This window comes from Balaenoptera physalus (assembly GCF_965194825.1).
Source record: "Balaenoptera physalus genome assembly, chromosome: 11".
Lineage (NCBI taxonomy): Eukaryota > Metazoa > Chordata > Mammalia > Artiodactyla > Balaenopteridae > Balaenoptera > Balaenoptera physalus.
The window spans coordinates 4,779,546-4,794,990 of NC_138896.1; the positions used below are offsets into that span (position 1 = coordinate 4,779,546).

The 15,445-nt window shown below is 49.1% G+C and overlaps 1 protein-coding gene and 1 long non-coding RNA gene across 5 annotated transcripts in view; one reads left to right on the forward strand and one right to left on the reverse strand.

Annotated features, from left to right (window-relative positions):
- Positions 1-15,445, reverse strand: part of LOC309637972 (uncharacterized protein) — a 72,815-nt gene that overhangs the window by 25,760 nt on the left and 31,610 nt on the right. Inside the window, exon 1 of one of the 4 annotated variants that reach the window (XM_082413435.1) lies at positions 7,694-9,050. The exons of the other annotated variants lie outside the window; for them this stretch is intronic. Within the exon in view, the coding sequence (XP_082269561.1) occupies positions 7,694-7,819 (126 nt within the window). The 5' untranslated portion in view covers positions 7,820-9,050. Of the gene's footprint in view, positions 1-7,693; positions 9,051-15,445 lie in introns of those variants that run through there. 4 annotated transcript variants of the gene reach the window in all.
- LOC309637983 lies at positions 6,012-11,017 on the forward strand. Its single transcript, XR_014250916.1, has 2 exons — positions 6,012-7,204; positions 10,680-11,017. It is a non-coding gene; the product is annotated as an uncharacterized lncRNA (long non-coding RNA).

Below are 15,445 nucleotides of genomic sequence, written 5' to 3' on the forward strand. Positions count from 1 at the left end.
ATTTCCTAGGTGAGTAATCACTGGGAAAAGGTGAAAACTCAGACAATGTAAGAACTATTGGGTCTGAATTGACATTGACCCCTGGAGACCCAAAGCGTCATCATGGCCCCCTTGTTAGAGTGGGGACCTACGGGGCCGGGCAATAAATGGAGTCCAGGTCAATGTCCAGCTCACAGTGGTCCTGTGGTTCCACTGACATGCCTATGGCCATTTCCTTACTAAGTGCACGATTGTATTGGCTATACTTGGTGGTTGGATTAGCTTCAACATTGGGACTCTGGTCCTTGGGATAAGTCCTATCATAGTGGAGAACAACAAATAGAAACCTCTGAAAATACCCCTACCTGTCAGGGTAGCAAATCAAAAACAATATTGCATTTTGAGGGGGGTGGCAGAAATTTGTACCACCATTAAAGACCTCTGGGGTGCACAGTGGTTTTAACCATCCTATCCCCGTTAAATTTACCAATCTGGTCCCTGCAGAAACTGAATAGATCTGAGGGAATGACTAAACCCTACAACAAATTAAACAAATAGTAGCCCTGCTGACGGGTGCTGTGTTGGATTTAGTCCATTGCAAACAATCATTGACCTGGCAGATGCTTTCTTTTCAATTCCAATCAAGAAAGAGAATTAGAAACTGTTTGTGTTTATGTGGGATGGAAAACAATATTCAATTAGCTCTTTGCCTCACGGCTATATGAACTCTCCTGCCTTCTTCATAAAATGGTCTGAAGATATGTGGACCACCTGAACATCCTACAGAACATAATGACATCATGGAGATTGGACAGAAGAAATAATAGGTTCACTGGAGACCTTAGTAAAATACCTGCACCAGAGAGGATGGCAGATAAACCCTGTGAAGATCCAGGGGCTTACACTTCAATGAAGTCTTTAGGAGTCCAGTGGCTAGAGAATTCCTGAATGCCCCCTCCAAGGTAAAATACAAATTTCGGCATCTTGCATCCCCTACCACAAAGAAAGCAGCACCATGCCTGTTGTGCCTCATTTGATTCTGAAGGCAGAACATTCTACACCTAGAAGTACTGCTCCAGCCCATACACTGGGTGGCACGGAAGGATATTAACTTTGATTGGCACCTGCAGGAGGTCCAAACTGCAGTGCAAGCACACCCACCACTGGAGCCATATGATCTGCTGGCCCATGAGGTTGGAGGTGTCACTGGTGGGATAAGATTACAAGTTAATCAGCAAAGGGGTTGCTGCCTATAAGCTTAGACTATGCATAATGGCCCATCTCTAGGAACCCTGCCTCCCAGGTCATGAGCATTAAGCTAACATACCTTTGTTTAGCTCCCAGGAAACATCCTGCCTAGGCCCACCTGTGAAGGACTGCAGGGAGGAAGAAATTAGCACATCCCCTCTGGAGGATGACCAGAACCAAGAAATGTTTGACTTTACTCCATCCCCTTTTAGTATAAAAAAGCCTGAGCTCTAACTCAGGCAACATTGCTCTTTGGGACATGAGTCCACCATCTTCTTGGTCTTCTGGCTTCTGAATAAAGTCACTATTCCTGACCCCAACAACTCACCTCTCAATTTATTGGCCTGTCATGCAGCAAGCAGTACGGGCTTGGACTCGGTAACAGTCACACTTAAAACTAAAAATAGAACCACCATAGGACCCAGCAATCCCACTACTAGGCTTATACCCTGAGAAAACCATAATTCAAAAGGACACATGTGCCCCAATGTTCATTGCAGCACAATTTACAATAGCCAGGTCATGGAAGCAAACTAAATGTCCATCGACAGATGAATGGATAAAGAAGATGTGGTACATATGTACAATGGAATATTACTCCGCCATAAAAAGAAACGAAATTGGGTCATTTGTAGAGATGTGGATGGACCTGGAGACTGTCACACAGAGTGAAGTAAGCCAGAAAGAGGAAAACAAATATCATATGTTAATGCATATATGTGGAATCTAGAAAAATGGTACAGATGAACCTATTTGCAGGGCAGAAATAGAGACGTAGACATAGAGAACAGACATGTGGACATGGGGCGGGGGGAAGAGGAGGGCGGAATGAATTGGGAGATTAGGATTGACATATATACACTACCGTGTGTAAAATAGAGAGCTAGCGGGAACCTGCTATAAAGCACAGGGAGCTCAGCTCGGTGCTCTGTGATGACCTAGATGGGTGGGAGGGGGGTGGGGGTGGGAGGGAGGTCCAAGAGGGAGGGGATATAGGTATACATATAGTTGCTTCACTTCATTGTACAGCAGAAACTAACACAACATTGTAAAACAACTATACTCCAATAAAACATTTTTTTAAAAAGTACTGCCTAGAAATGGAGATCGTTCAGGAGGAGATAGAAAGGCATTGGGTTCTCCCAGGTTTTTCTTTGGTTCCTGATTAGAGTCAGCTGCCAGTCTCCAGTGACATGGGATTTCCAGCCCACGTGTCACCCTTGGTCGTGCAAGTCCCACAGGATTCTCATCATCAGGCAAAATGTGCGGAGTCCTGAGCTGCAGGGCTGTGTGAGGAAACGGAGGACTGATGAGAGCCTATTTTTACTTTAAGAATTGCCTCTCATTCCATTCGCATGAGACACTTAGAGCAGAAAAATCATAGAGACATATAGGGCAGGGGTTGCCAGGGGCAGGGGGCGGGGGGTGGGATCGTTTGATGGGGACAGAGGTTCAGCTGAGGAGATGAAAAGAGTTCTGGAGACGATGGTGGTGATGGTGGCACAACCGTGAATGTATTTAATACCACTGAACTGTACCCGTAAAAATAGTTGCGATGGTAAATTTTATGTTGTGTATTTGACCACAATGGAAAATTTTGAAAGAAAATAAAGGGATGAAGCATGTACTGATACTCTGCCGTGGATGAACCTTGAAAACACGACGCTAAAGGGAAAAAAAACCAGTAGCAAAGGTCACATACTGTCTGATTCCATTTATAGGAAGCTTCCAGAACAGATAAATCCACAGGGACAGAAAGCAGATTGGTGGTTGCCAGGGCTGGGGAGGGGGATGGGGGAAAACTGCTTCTGGGGTGATGAAAACATTTTGGAACTAGATAGGGGTGGTGTTTGCACGACATTGTGAATGCGCTAAATGCCACTGAACTGTTACTTTAAAATGGTTAAGTTTATGTTATATGAGTTTCACCTCAATAAATTATGTTTTAAGTCCAACAAAAATCACCGATCCGGCTGGTGGGTGTGAGTGGGAGTGAAAATGCTCAGTGCTGCGAACCGCCCTTCTGCAGGCGGCCTTTGGCCCAGATGCTCCCTGGCTCCCGAGGGTCTTCTCCGGGGGTCTTCTCCAGGGACCAACACCACAGTCTGTGCACAGAAGCCCCCCCTCAGGCCTCAGGAGCCTTCCATCCTCGGAACCATGTGGCAGTGATTTTTCCCCTTTTCTGCGGGTTCTCTGTGGTTATCCATACGAGACAGGCCCTGTGTGTTTGCAGGGAGTCACCAGGGGCAGAGGCTCGGATCAGAGCATCTGGTAAGGGAAACGAAACCCTGGGCGCTGCTGGGTCCCCAGGCAGCAGGCGGCCTCCACTCTCTGACCACGACCTCCCCTGCCCGGCTCAACCAGGGGCTTGCAAAGACCTTGCCAAGCACCATGCAGGCGCCCCGTGGGACCAGACAGGGACAGGGGAGAGGGCCGGGGTGGGGGAAGATGAGACCCTGCATGACAGAGGGAGGCTGGGTCTGCACTGGGGGCTGGAGGGAGAAGCCAAGTTACTGAAGGATGTAGGGAACAGAAGAAAAAAAGCCCAACTCAACAAACAAAACAAAGCAATGCTTTGGTGACGGAAACGCTGAAGGTGCAGGAAAGGGTGTGATGAAGGGCCACGTGCCAGAGCAGGTGGGCAGTGAGGGCACCCTGATGGGGGAGAGAAGGGAAGGGGGGTGCGTGTGGAGGTTGTTCGAGGGTGGAGGGTGGGAACTTCAGGGAGCGCAGAGCAGATGGCCTCGATCCTCTAACTGGGAAAGGGGGCCACGCAGAATCTGGCCGGGCAGACAGTGGGCAGGACTGGGCAGGAGGCACACAATTCCCCAGCGACAAGGGGTCCAGGAGAGGGCGTCCTGTGTGAACAAAGGTGCTTCCTGAGGAGAATCCCCAGGAGGGATGTCAAAATGCAGATTCCCAAACTCCTCCCCAGAACTGGGATGGGACCAAAGACCTGCATTGTTAGGACAGCCGGAGTACACGCTTCACACCAGGCAAGTTCGAAGAAAGAGTGGGTTACAAAGTGCTGAGCATGGAGAGCCCGGGACAGGCTGGATAACGTGAAACTGAGGGGAATCCTTTAGCGTCCTGTCACCTCGCATGAAGCACCGCTGCCTGAAAGCCCGTGAGGACAAGACTGACGGCTGGGGTAAGCCCTGTGAGGAGCGTCTACCCAGGAGGGTGGGGTTCACTCAGGAGGGTGGGGCTTACACAGGAGGGTGGGGTCTACTCAGGAGGGTAGGGTTTACCCAGGAGGGTGGGGTTTACTCAGGAGGGTGGGGCTTACACAGGAGGGTGGGGTCTACCCAGGATGGTGGGGTCTACCCAGGAGGGTGGGGTTGACTCAGGAGGGTGGGGTCTACCCAGGAGGGTGGGGTTTACCCAGGAGGGTGGGGTTGACCCAGGAGGGTGGGGTTTACTCAGGAGGGTGGGGCTTACACAGGAGGGTGGGGTTTACCCAGGAGGGTGGGGTTCACTCAGGAGGGTGGGGTCTACCCAGGAGGGTGGGGTTCACTCAGGAGGGTGGGGCTTACACAGGAGGGTGGGGTTTACCCAGGAGGGTGGGGTTCACCCAGGAGGGTGGGGTCGACCCAGGAGGGTGGGGCTTACACAGGAGGGTGGGGTCTACCCAGGAGGGTGGGGTTCCCTCAGGAGGGTGGGGTTCACTCGGGAGGGTGGGGTTCCCTCAGGAGGGTGTGGTGGGAAGGCATGGGGGGGTGACTGTGAGCACAGTTGCAGCACTTGACCTTGGGGTCACACTTAGCAGAGACTGAGAGTGAAGGCAGGAGAGAGCTGCTAGACGGTGAGAGAGGAAAAGTGGAGGGGAAAGGTCAAGACTGGAGGTGAGTGAGGGCGGGGAAAACGGGAGCGTCTGAGCAGGAGGTGGGGTTTCAGGTCGGACGGGGGAGCTGGAATCCAGGCAGCGCTGCTTGGGGCCAGGAGCCGTGTTCCCAGGTCACCCATCAGTCCCAGGACATCTTCCTGAGGCAGCCACTTTACACAGATATTTGGGGAGGAAGTTATTTTTATATTGTAACAAACACTTTCCATTAATGCACATGAAATAGTAAGATTTTTTTAAAAAGACCTCAAAGGCCTTTCTCCTGGCTGCTTGAGGCTCCGCACCCGGGGTCCGTGCCCCCTGTGCTTTGGTGATGTGGAAGCACCGCTGAGGAATCCACACAATAAAGACAGACATCGGAGTCCGGATCTCTGGGTAGGGAGGGGTGGCCAGGCTTAATAACTGGAACTTCAGGAAATTGCCAGTAATTGACCATTTCTATATGAATGGCTCCTTCGTGCGATTCAACCCAAATCATAGGTTCCCTTCTGAGTTCTCTGTCTCGCCACTGCCTCCACCATGTGGCCTCAGGGGGCACTGCTCCTCCTCCAAAGGGCAAAGGCCACTTCCGGGGCCTCCCGAAGCATCACCAAGTCAGGGTTGGAACAAAGAAGACTACTTTAAAAGGAAGTAACCATAGAGATGCAGGAATCTGGACAGGGCAGCTCCTTGTCCCCTAACACCTGGTCCCCAGACCGGCAGCATCACCTGGAAGCTTGCCTCTCCTCATCGGGGCTCCATCCCGAATCCCGCACTGGGCACAGGCGGGCAGGGCATCCTGCAGGTCAGAAAGCAGCGCGGCAGCAGAGAAGGTTACTTTCACTATGCTGCTTCCAACCCGCCACTCAGCTCACAAAGCCCGGAAGATGGGAGCCCCCAGCCCCCAGGGATGCACCCCGTTGCTGCAGAGCCCAGCCCAGGGGTGGGGGGAGCAGGGATACACTGCCAGGTGTTCACCCACGTGAGAAGGGGTCAGGGTGGGGCAGGCAGCGGCCACTCCTGCTGACCAAACCACAGCCGCTCCAGCCACCGAGGGGCCAGGGCCACCAAGCCCCTCCCCAGGGCTCATCTTTGGCGTCGATCTGCCCAGAGATACTTTGCTGAGAATTGCCCTGTCCTTTGTTTAGTTTGCAAAAAAATAAATAAATAAATGGAATATTCAAATTGAGCTGCCTCAGAGAGGCGGTTTCTTCTTTAGAAGTAATGTCAAAAAGTATCTCTTTCCAGTGGGAGAGGCTATGATCGTAAGTTAATAACTAGTTAAAAATTAAGGAGAAAGATGCCAAAGGAGGCTGTGGCTTGAATTTCTTCATACGTTTTTGTGCTCACTTGGAATAATTCATTCAGTTTACCATTTAAGTTTGAATGCCTTCATAAAGATTTATGGTTTAATTTTTAAATTGAGGGACAGCGTGTTTACCTCTAGAGCTGGCAAAGCGAGCCTCGAGTTCAAGCCTTGATATTCAGACCCCACCGCCAGGCCCATCACTACCACCGACTTTTAAACACATCCCCTAAAAGCGGGGAACAAAGACGGTGAGTATGAGCGCTGAAAAGGCCGGTGTTCAGAGGGGTGACAGCGTCACACATCCCAGGAGAGTTAGCACAGACCCCCGTGCTTCCCTTCCCGTTCTTCTCCCCATCACCCCTCCCCTCCCGGCACGCACATCAGTCCCACTTATTCAAAATGACCCCCAGTCTCTGCGAAGAACATTTAGATGATCAAGAGGCTGGACGGGGTCCAGCAGAAAGAAGCCTCAAACTGGGCAAACAAACTGAGCTGAAATGCCTCCCAGAGCTGCTGCAGCTGTTGAGACACACCATTTACTGAAAGACAGTTGGAAACTTCTTGCACCACGGAAGGCTGGCGCCTCATGCACACTTCGACCTGCGCGGCACACGACTGTGATCGCCCCGTCACTCGTTCACAGGCCCCGCGGGTCCCCGGGGCGGCAGCTGCTCCCAGACCCGCCCAAAGCTGAGGCAGGATGAGCAATGTTTTCCAGCCGGGCTGGGCTGCATGTGGTGACTCATGGAAGCCTCTGGATAGGGAGGCAGCTCAGGACTCCACTTCATGACGGCAGTGTCCCCGCGAGAACGGGCATGGAGGCAGGCCTGCCACTCTCCAGATGGGTAAGGGAAAATTCAAGTTATTTTATTCTAGTCTATTCTATTCTATTTTACTTTATTTTATTCTATTTTATTTTATTTTATTCTATTCTATCCTATTTTATTCTATTCTATTCTATTCTGTTCTATCTTATTCTATTCTATTTTACTTTATTTTATTCTATTTTATTCCATTCTATTCTATTCTATTTTACTTTATTTTATTCTATTTTATTTTATTTTATTCTATTCTATTCTATTTTACTTTATTTTATTCTATTCTATTTTACTTTATTTTATTCTATTTTATTTTATTCTATTCTATTCTATGTTACTGAGTTTCAAGTAGTTGGAAGGCTCATGTGCTACTGGCAGCTGCTGACTTCCTGAGGCTTTAAACAAAATAAGAAGTGTCTTGGGATGTGGTATAGCCCAGCACAGCAGGCTGGGGTCCAGGAGACGGTTTGGAGGTGGCCCTGCCCCTTACCAGCTGCGCTGCCCTGTGTCACCTACCTTCTCAGGGCCTGCACCTCGGAGACAGGCTGCAGCTTCTCCTGCTGCTGTCCTGAGGCTCAGAGGAAAGGCAGGCAGGGCAGTGTCTGTCCCAAGGGGCTGCCACAGGAGAGGGGCTGGGGGCATCTGCTCGGAGCCAGGGCATGGATAGGTTTTCAGTGTCTGTCACCCAGTAGTCACTCGGTCTGTGTTGATTTCGTCCCCCTCCCTTCCCAGATGAGCAGCCACCGTAGAGCTGGTTCCAGCAGCTCCACCTCTCAGCCAAGCCACACACACGGCTCTTAGAGGCGCTGAGTTCTCTCCACAAGGTGACTCCTGAGGGGGAGCCTGCAGACCAGTTTTCCCGCCCTGCTCTGTCACTAGCGGGTGGTGCACCTTTGCATGGAGAGATCACAGTTCCTCTACCCTCCTGCCGAGCCTCCACTTCCCCATATTTAGTTAGAAATTGAGCTTTCTCTCCCATGAACCTAGGCAGACCATGACCAGTGGGGCTTGAGTTTGTCTTATATTGTGGCTTCATCACCCTCCACAGATGGCTTCTGTCTCATGATCCAAAATGGCTGTCCGGATCCAGTCATCTCATCGTATTCCAGGTGGACCAGATCCATTGTGATAAGCCATTTTGTAGCATTGAAACCTTTCTTCTTGAGAAATCTTCCCCAGTGCCCCCAGTTGAATAAAATGACTCAGGGGAGGGGAAGAAGGTCTGCTCAGCTCCCCACCCCACCTGCTCTTAGAGCTCCCCAGCCCACCTGCTCACAGAAGGCACCCTTTAAGGAACCCCCTGGGGTTCCCTGGAGCATAGTTAGAGAACTGCAAGACTACATTCTAAATTCAACATTCTGCTATTCTAAGTATTCACAGAGTCACTTGGGCACATTTCTGAGCCTGACAAAATTAGCTCAAGGCTGATGTGTAACACATATCAGAAAGAATACAGACAAGATTCCCCTTGGACCCAGCTCTGCAGATCTGCCACCTGGGCAGAACCCACTTGGCAGGAAGGTCCTTTTAACTGATCTCAGCTGGACACTCGGCGGCTTTGGGGCAGGAGGGAGGAGAGGGGGAAGTAATAGGGAAAAAAGGTGTAATCTTATACTGAAGAGAATGTCCTGTGAACTTAAACCAATCAGCGTAGGCTGTAGAAATAGGACCTGTAATAAATTAGCATGAGCGGTGAGGGAGCGGAGGGGGGCTGGGAAGAGCACCGGGCAGGAGATCAAAACACCTCACCCCAGGTAGGCATCAACTGCTGACCTTGAGCAGATCGCACCTGTGTCTCAATGACCTCCACGGGAGGGCTGGATCAGGTAGGGCTTAAACTCTGTGGGACTTTTCCAACCATAAACTTCTGTGATTCTAAGGATTGCAGGCACTTGAGAGGGTTGATAACAAGATTGCCAAACTGTCCCTGTCAGCGGTCTCCAGCGACTTGTGTTCATTACAAGGGAGATGGCTTTGAGTCTGTAAGACCAGTCTGTACAATTCCCAGAGGCAATTTCGGCATGTGTGGGCACTTCTCAAGTCCAGGAAGGATGAGGAAACGTTTGCAGGCCGGTAGAATTGTCTAAGTATCTGCAAGGATTTTCTATAGCTCTGCTGCTTAGCTAATGATTTCTGAGGTCACTTTCTGGGGGTCTCAGATTTACTAATTTTTTACTATTAATTTTTTTTAACTCCTAAATTGAATGACCCAGAAGTTGGAAGCCCGAGGAACGAACACAGAGAGGCAGAGAGACTCCCTGAGTTGATTTAACCCTGGGTGTGACTGGACCAGGCTTCTTCAGGTCACGGGTGACTCTTACAAGGTCACCCATTGGCCTGAAGAGGGCAGTGCAGGTAAACGCAGCACCTTAAGGATGGCAGGTGTCTCGGCTGGGGATGGTGTGGGATGGCGTTCCATCCGAAATCTGACAGCAGGGCCTGGTTGCCAGCTCGGTCGCTTCAGCCTTCTAAGTTCCAAAGTCTTATCTGGATGGAGTAGGTGGACCCTAGTTTCATGTGTCCACCTTTGTCAGCAGCAGGGAGCAGAGACACACAGCCAGGGAGGAAAAAGGAAGTAAAACAGGATGGTGCTTACCCACTAAGGACAGAATGTCCCACTACATCCATTAGAGTGCTTTTGACTGCAAGAAACAGAACACTCAGCTGCAACCAGCTTTAAAAACAAGGACGTTTTTATCTCAGGTGATAAGAAGTCCAGTAAGTTCCCAGGGGATTAAAACCAGTGGTTCAATGATGTCATCAGGAACCCAAGTTCCTTCCAGCTCTTGGCTCTCCCATCCTCAGGGCACTGGTGTTGGCCCTAGGCATCTTGTCTCACGGTCTCCAGAGCCCCTAGAAGTCCTGGTTTCACATCCAGACCAGCAGGGCGACTTCACAGGTCGTCCATCTGTGAAGGTTCACAGGGTCCTGTGCTCACAAGGGTCCCACGCTTGGTTTAATGCTTTGCCGTTGCCATCTTGAAATTTCTAATAATTTTATCTTTGAACTTGTGTTTTTCATTGCTCTTTAGGAGCAATGAAACATGCACGTGAGCAGGGGAGGCGTATGCAATGTGGTGCCCACCCTTCCCTGTTGCCTCATTCATACGATCCTGATGCCAGGAGCACAGAACCCCAGGGTACCCACACGCCCGGGAATCCAGTGAGATTCAAGCGTGATACACCGGCACTGAGTAACTGGGGGCACCAACGGCCCCTAAAGGCCACGCTAAACACAAAAAGAAGACAACAGAGTTCTAAGAAAACACAGAAGACGAAGAAACCTTATCCTATTCTTTCTAACTTGTGTTACTTCCCTGTATTAGCCAAGCACTTACTCTGAAAATGATGACATAGAAGGAAAAACAGAAGTGGTTGGCTAATACACCAGTGTGGACTATTCCGGAAGAAAACCAGTAGAACTCCAGCCTGTAATTCCGAAAGCCTCAGTTTCTTGCCTTGTTCCTATCCTTTGACTTTTTCTCCTTTTCTTCCATCAACAGAGCATCAGGGCAACCACCTAAGCTGTGTGCAGTGGTCTGTCTCACTGTGGATGTCTGTCCAGAACTGAGTGTCATCTTCCTGGACTCTGGCCCCTCCGGCCTCCTTTCCTAAGACGTCACAAGAAAGAGCCCCCTCAGTTTGGTGTTCGCTCCCCTAAAGCAGCAATTCTCCAACTTCTTCAGTTCCCCCGGGACCATTTTGAGAAGAAAACAAGGAACATCTACCCCGGAGATGGGAAGAAAACTTATTTTTCACTGTATACCCTTTTTCATATTTAAATGTCTTACCATGTGTATAGATGACCTATAAAAAGTGTCTACTAGGTATATTTTTAGAATCACCTATTCTCAGTTGTTTCAGAAAACAAAACAAACAAAACAACTCAAACCTCTTGCATGAATACCAAAGAAAAAAATTCAGCTTCTGGAATTGAGACTAATAAGAACTACAGAAAGTGAGCGATAATTCGTCCCAGAAAAGAGCATAGATCTTCTCAAAGAGTGGCATCAAAATGTCGGGGCCAGTCATCATTTCTTTCTGGAGAATAAATGGCATGTCACAGCTCCCCGGACCCCAGTGTGGAAGCAAGTCTCACAGAGGTCCCTCTGCCCCGAGTTGGCACAGTGCCCTGGCCAGCCTTTGGGGACCTCCCCCTGGCCAGCCTTCCTGCCTCCCCACCCCCGCCTTTCTCAACAGCTGCTTCTCAAGCCCGTGTAGGGAGGGGAAGCCGGGCACGCGGGGGGCACAGCTGGGTGTGGAAGGGCAGAGCACCACGGGCTTCTCCTTCCTTCTTCCTGTTGTGCTTTAGCAACTCTCCACACTGACTCATGCACGGACTTGTTAGAGAAGAGAAACTGTTAGAGCCAGAAGAGAGCCGAAGACACTTATTTCCACCCCGAGGAGAGCAGAACTCCCAAAGACACATGGCAGTGCTGCAGAGCAAGGACCCAGGGCACCGTGCTCCTGGCCAAGTTCTCTCCCAACAGCGTGTATTTGCCCAAGACCAACTTTTGTCCAGAAACAAGAAGACTGTTCTGTTTCTCTTTCCACACTACAGCTCGTAATACTTCAAGACAGGACACTTCTATAAGCATCAACTTCCATCACTAAAGCAAACTGGGTGATTTCTTTTTATTTCTTGAGTCAGATTGGAGAGTATCACAGACGCAGTGCTGCCTGCATCAGGGTCTCCCAGCCTGGGCGGGGCTGACACTTCGCGCAGGATGACCCTTTGCTGTGGGGCTGTCCTGTCTTGGTGGGTGTGTAGCAGCCTCCCTGGCCTCTGCCTGCTAGGGGCTGGTGGCACCTCTGCCCCTCAGGTTGTGACAACCAAAAGGATCTCCAGACACTGCCAGATGTCCCCTGAGGGGCAAAGTTTCCCCCAGTTAAGAGCCACTGATCAAGAGGAAACTAGATTATTTGGTTGTCCCTAGAAAACACTTACCAACAACAACCAAAAAATTGCTCACAATTATCTTGGCTTTGCAGCCAAATTATACGGGACACTGGGAGTGTCCGAGGCATTCCTCCACATGGTTTGTGTTGCCACATAACCTGTGGAGCCACCAGAGTGGCCAGAGCCCAGGAGAGCGTGCGAGGGGCACCCCTGCCCCTTCTGCCTGGTGCCCTGTTCCTGGAGTTGATGGGCAGGCAACTGTGGTCCTTCGTGGCGGGGCCCCACGCCTAGCGGCTCTTAGCTTCCAGCTTTGGAGTCAGAACTGGCATCAGACTCGTGGGAATTGGGACATGAGTTTTTCTGTGTGTGTTTCTTTTTTCACCTTTTTTTAAAAACCAATATGCAAATAATACATACATACTGATTATAAAAGCCAAACGATACAGAAGGAACATATACTAGCTGTAAAAGGAAAGTCCCCCTCCATCTCACTCCTTTCCCCTTGGGTGACGTCCAGTTAACACTTTGCTGCATTTTTTTCTGGATCCTTCACCATGCATTTACATAGATGGGGAGGTGATTAAAATTTTATTATTTTTAATGTAATTCTAGGCTTATTTTTCTGTGACCTATTTTTAAAGTATTCCATGTCAGTACATGTGACTCTTTTTCATTTCTAAATTTATATTAACTTTATAATTTGCATGCAATAAAATACTCCTACGTGACAAATGTATACCTGTGTAACTACCATCACAGTCAAGGTAAAAGCATTTCAATCACTCAAAAACGCTCCTGCGAGGCCCCTTCCTAGACAATCCTCTTCATGCTCAGCCCCGGGCAACCACTGATCTGCTTTCTGTCACTGTAGATGAGATTTGTCTTTTCAAGAGTTTGATATAAACAAAATCATGTCGTATGCTGTTTGTACTTCTTTTGTGCGTGGCTACTTTCTCTCAATATAATGCGTTATTCAATTCAGCCATGGTGAGTGCACATCTTAGTAGTTTGGGGTTTTTTTAATTGCAAAGTAGCGACTCATCGTACGGATACCCCAAAGTAGCAACTCATCGTACGGATACCCCAACTTGTTTATCCATTCACCCATGGATGGACAGTTGGGCTGTGTCCATTTTGGGGCTACTATGAATAATACTGTTGTGAAGACTAGTGGTGAAGTCTCTACGTGGACATGTTTTCATTTCTTTTGAAAAGAATGAATTACTCAGAGAGCAAATGCTAGGTCTTATGGTAAGTGTATGTTTAACTTTGTAAAAAATGCCAAACTGGGCTTCCCTGGTGCCGCAGTGGTTGAGAATCTGCCTGCTAATGCAGGGGACACGGGTTCGAGCCCTGGTCTGGGAAGATCTCACATGCCGCGGAGCAACTGGGCCCGTGAGCCACAACTACTGAGCCTGCGCGTCTGGAGCCTGTGCTCCGCAACAAGAGAGGCCGCGACAGTGAGAGGCCCGCGCACCGCGATGAAGAGTGGCCCCCGCTTGCCGCAACTGGAGAAAGCCCTCGCACAGAAACGAAGACCCAACACCGCCAAAAATAAATAAATAAATAAATAAATAAAGTTTTTTAAAAATGCCAAACTGTTTTCAAAGACAGTGGTACCAATTCGTATTCCCACCAGCCGTGTATGAATGAACGTTCCAGTTGCTTTGTATCCTGCAAGTTCCTTTCTGAGCTTCAGTTTCCTCATCGGTAATACAGAGATGGTTATGATACGCGCCTCACAGGGTTTGGGAAAGGACCAGATAAGGTTATGCTTAGCCCAGTGCCTGGAGAAGAGTGAAGCTCAATATTTCTAGGGGTTAGGGAAGTCACCATTACATGTATTTTCAGGCACTTGCTTGACCCTGCCTGCTGGCCCCTCAATTATTTTCATATTTTTCTCTATTCGTTTACTATCACACTTCCTGAAAAAGTAGTCTATGCTTTTTTCCTTTTCCACTAACTCATCAATCCTCCTGCTGCTCTGGAAGGCTCTCTCACATCCCTCATTGCTTCCATGCAGATGGTTCCTAAGTCTGCATCTTGGTCCCAAAAAGCTCTCCTGAGTCCAGAGCCCGATTCTAATTGAAGGACACAGAGCCTGTTCTTGACCTGCAACGTCCTTCCTCATCTCTACTCAGCAAAGCCTTTTCCAGCCTCCAATACACCCCTCAAATGCCACCTTCTCATAAGCTTTCCCCAACCTCTTAATTCCTGGCCTTCCAGAGCACTTTCCATCTCTATTATTAGTATAGCAAGAATGAATGTATTAATGGTTAATGTGGGAGAATTCATAGCCATAGCACAGAATATAGAGAAAGAGCTCTGCCTGTGAATCCCAAATCTGCCGTGCCCTCTCATGGGACATGAGAAGTTACTCTGCTTTCCTCTTCAAAAAAATGGGGGGAAACATGCGCAGCTCCTAGGGTTATTGTGAGGATTAAGTGAAATAATACATGTTATAGTCCTTAGAACGGTGTCTTACCCATAGCAAGTGCTCAATTAATAATAGTTTCTAATGTGAAAAAATGAAAAACAAAGAGGTAAAGGCATTGACTGCACTCAGGCTATTGCAGTCGGGAGAGAATCCCAGCTCTGAAGACCAGGGTGTCTCGGCTATGGATGTGTCTAGACTTTCAGAGGGAGGAGAGAACAAGTCACAGGTGGGTGATTTCACAGTTGGGATGTTTTTTATAATCAAGGGAGTCTGTCAGCTGAACAAGAGATGTCTCCCCCTGTGTCTAGCTAGTTTTGAGGGGCAAATAGTTCAGCTAATCACTTATGAAACAAAGATGGGAACTTGGAGGGTCTGTGTCTGGCCTTGTCACAGGTGAACATGGGGTCTCATGGGGTCACAAGAATGAGTGGGTGTATCAGTCAGCAGAGGTTGCTGTAACAAATAGCATGGACTAGGGAGCTTAAACCACAGAAATTTATGTTCTCACAGTTCTACAGGCTCGAAGTACTGGTGGGGCTGGTTTCTCCCGAGGCCTCTCTCCTTACCTTGTGGATGCCACTTCCTCCCTGTGTCCTCAGGTGGTCTCCCTTTTGTGTGTGTCTGTGTCCTGACATCTTCTCCTTACAGGGTCACCAATCATTGGCTTAGGCCCCACCCCCCATGACCTCATTTTAACTTAGTCACCTCTTTAAAGACCCATCTCCAAATATAGTCACGTTCTGAGGTGTTGGGCATTAGGACTTAACACATGAATTTGCGGGGGACACATTCAGCCCATAACAGTGGGTCTTATCTAAGTCTGTGGGGGGAGGGTGGTCTCTGCAGTAAGTCATTCCCCAGAACACACAAGGTGGGAGAGCTCAGTCACAGAGCTTGGGAGGATTAAGCTTTGCCGTTATCCAGGAGCTTGG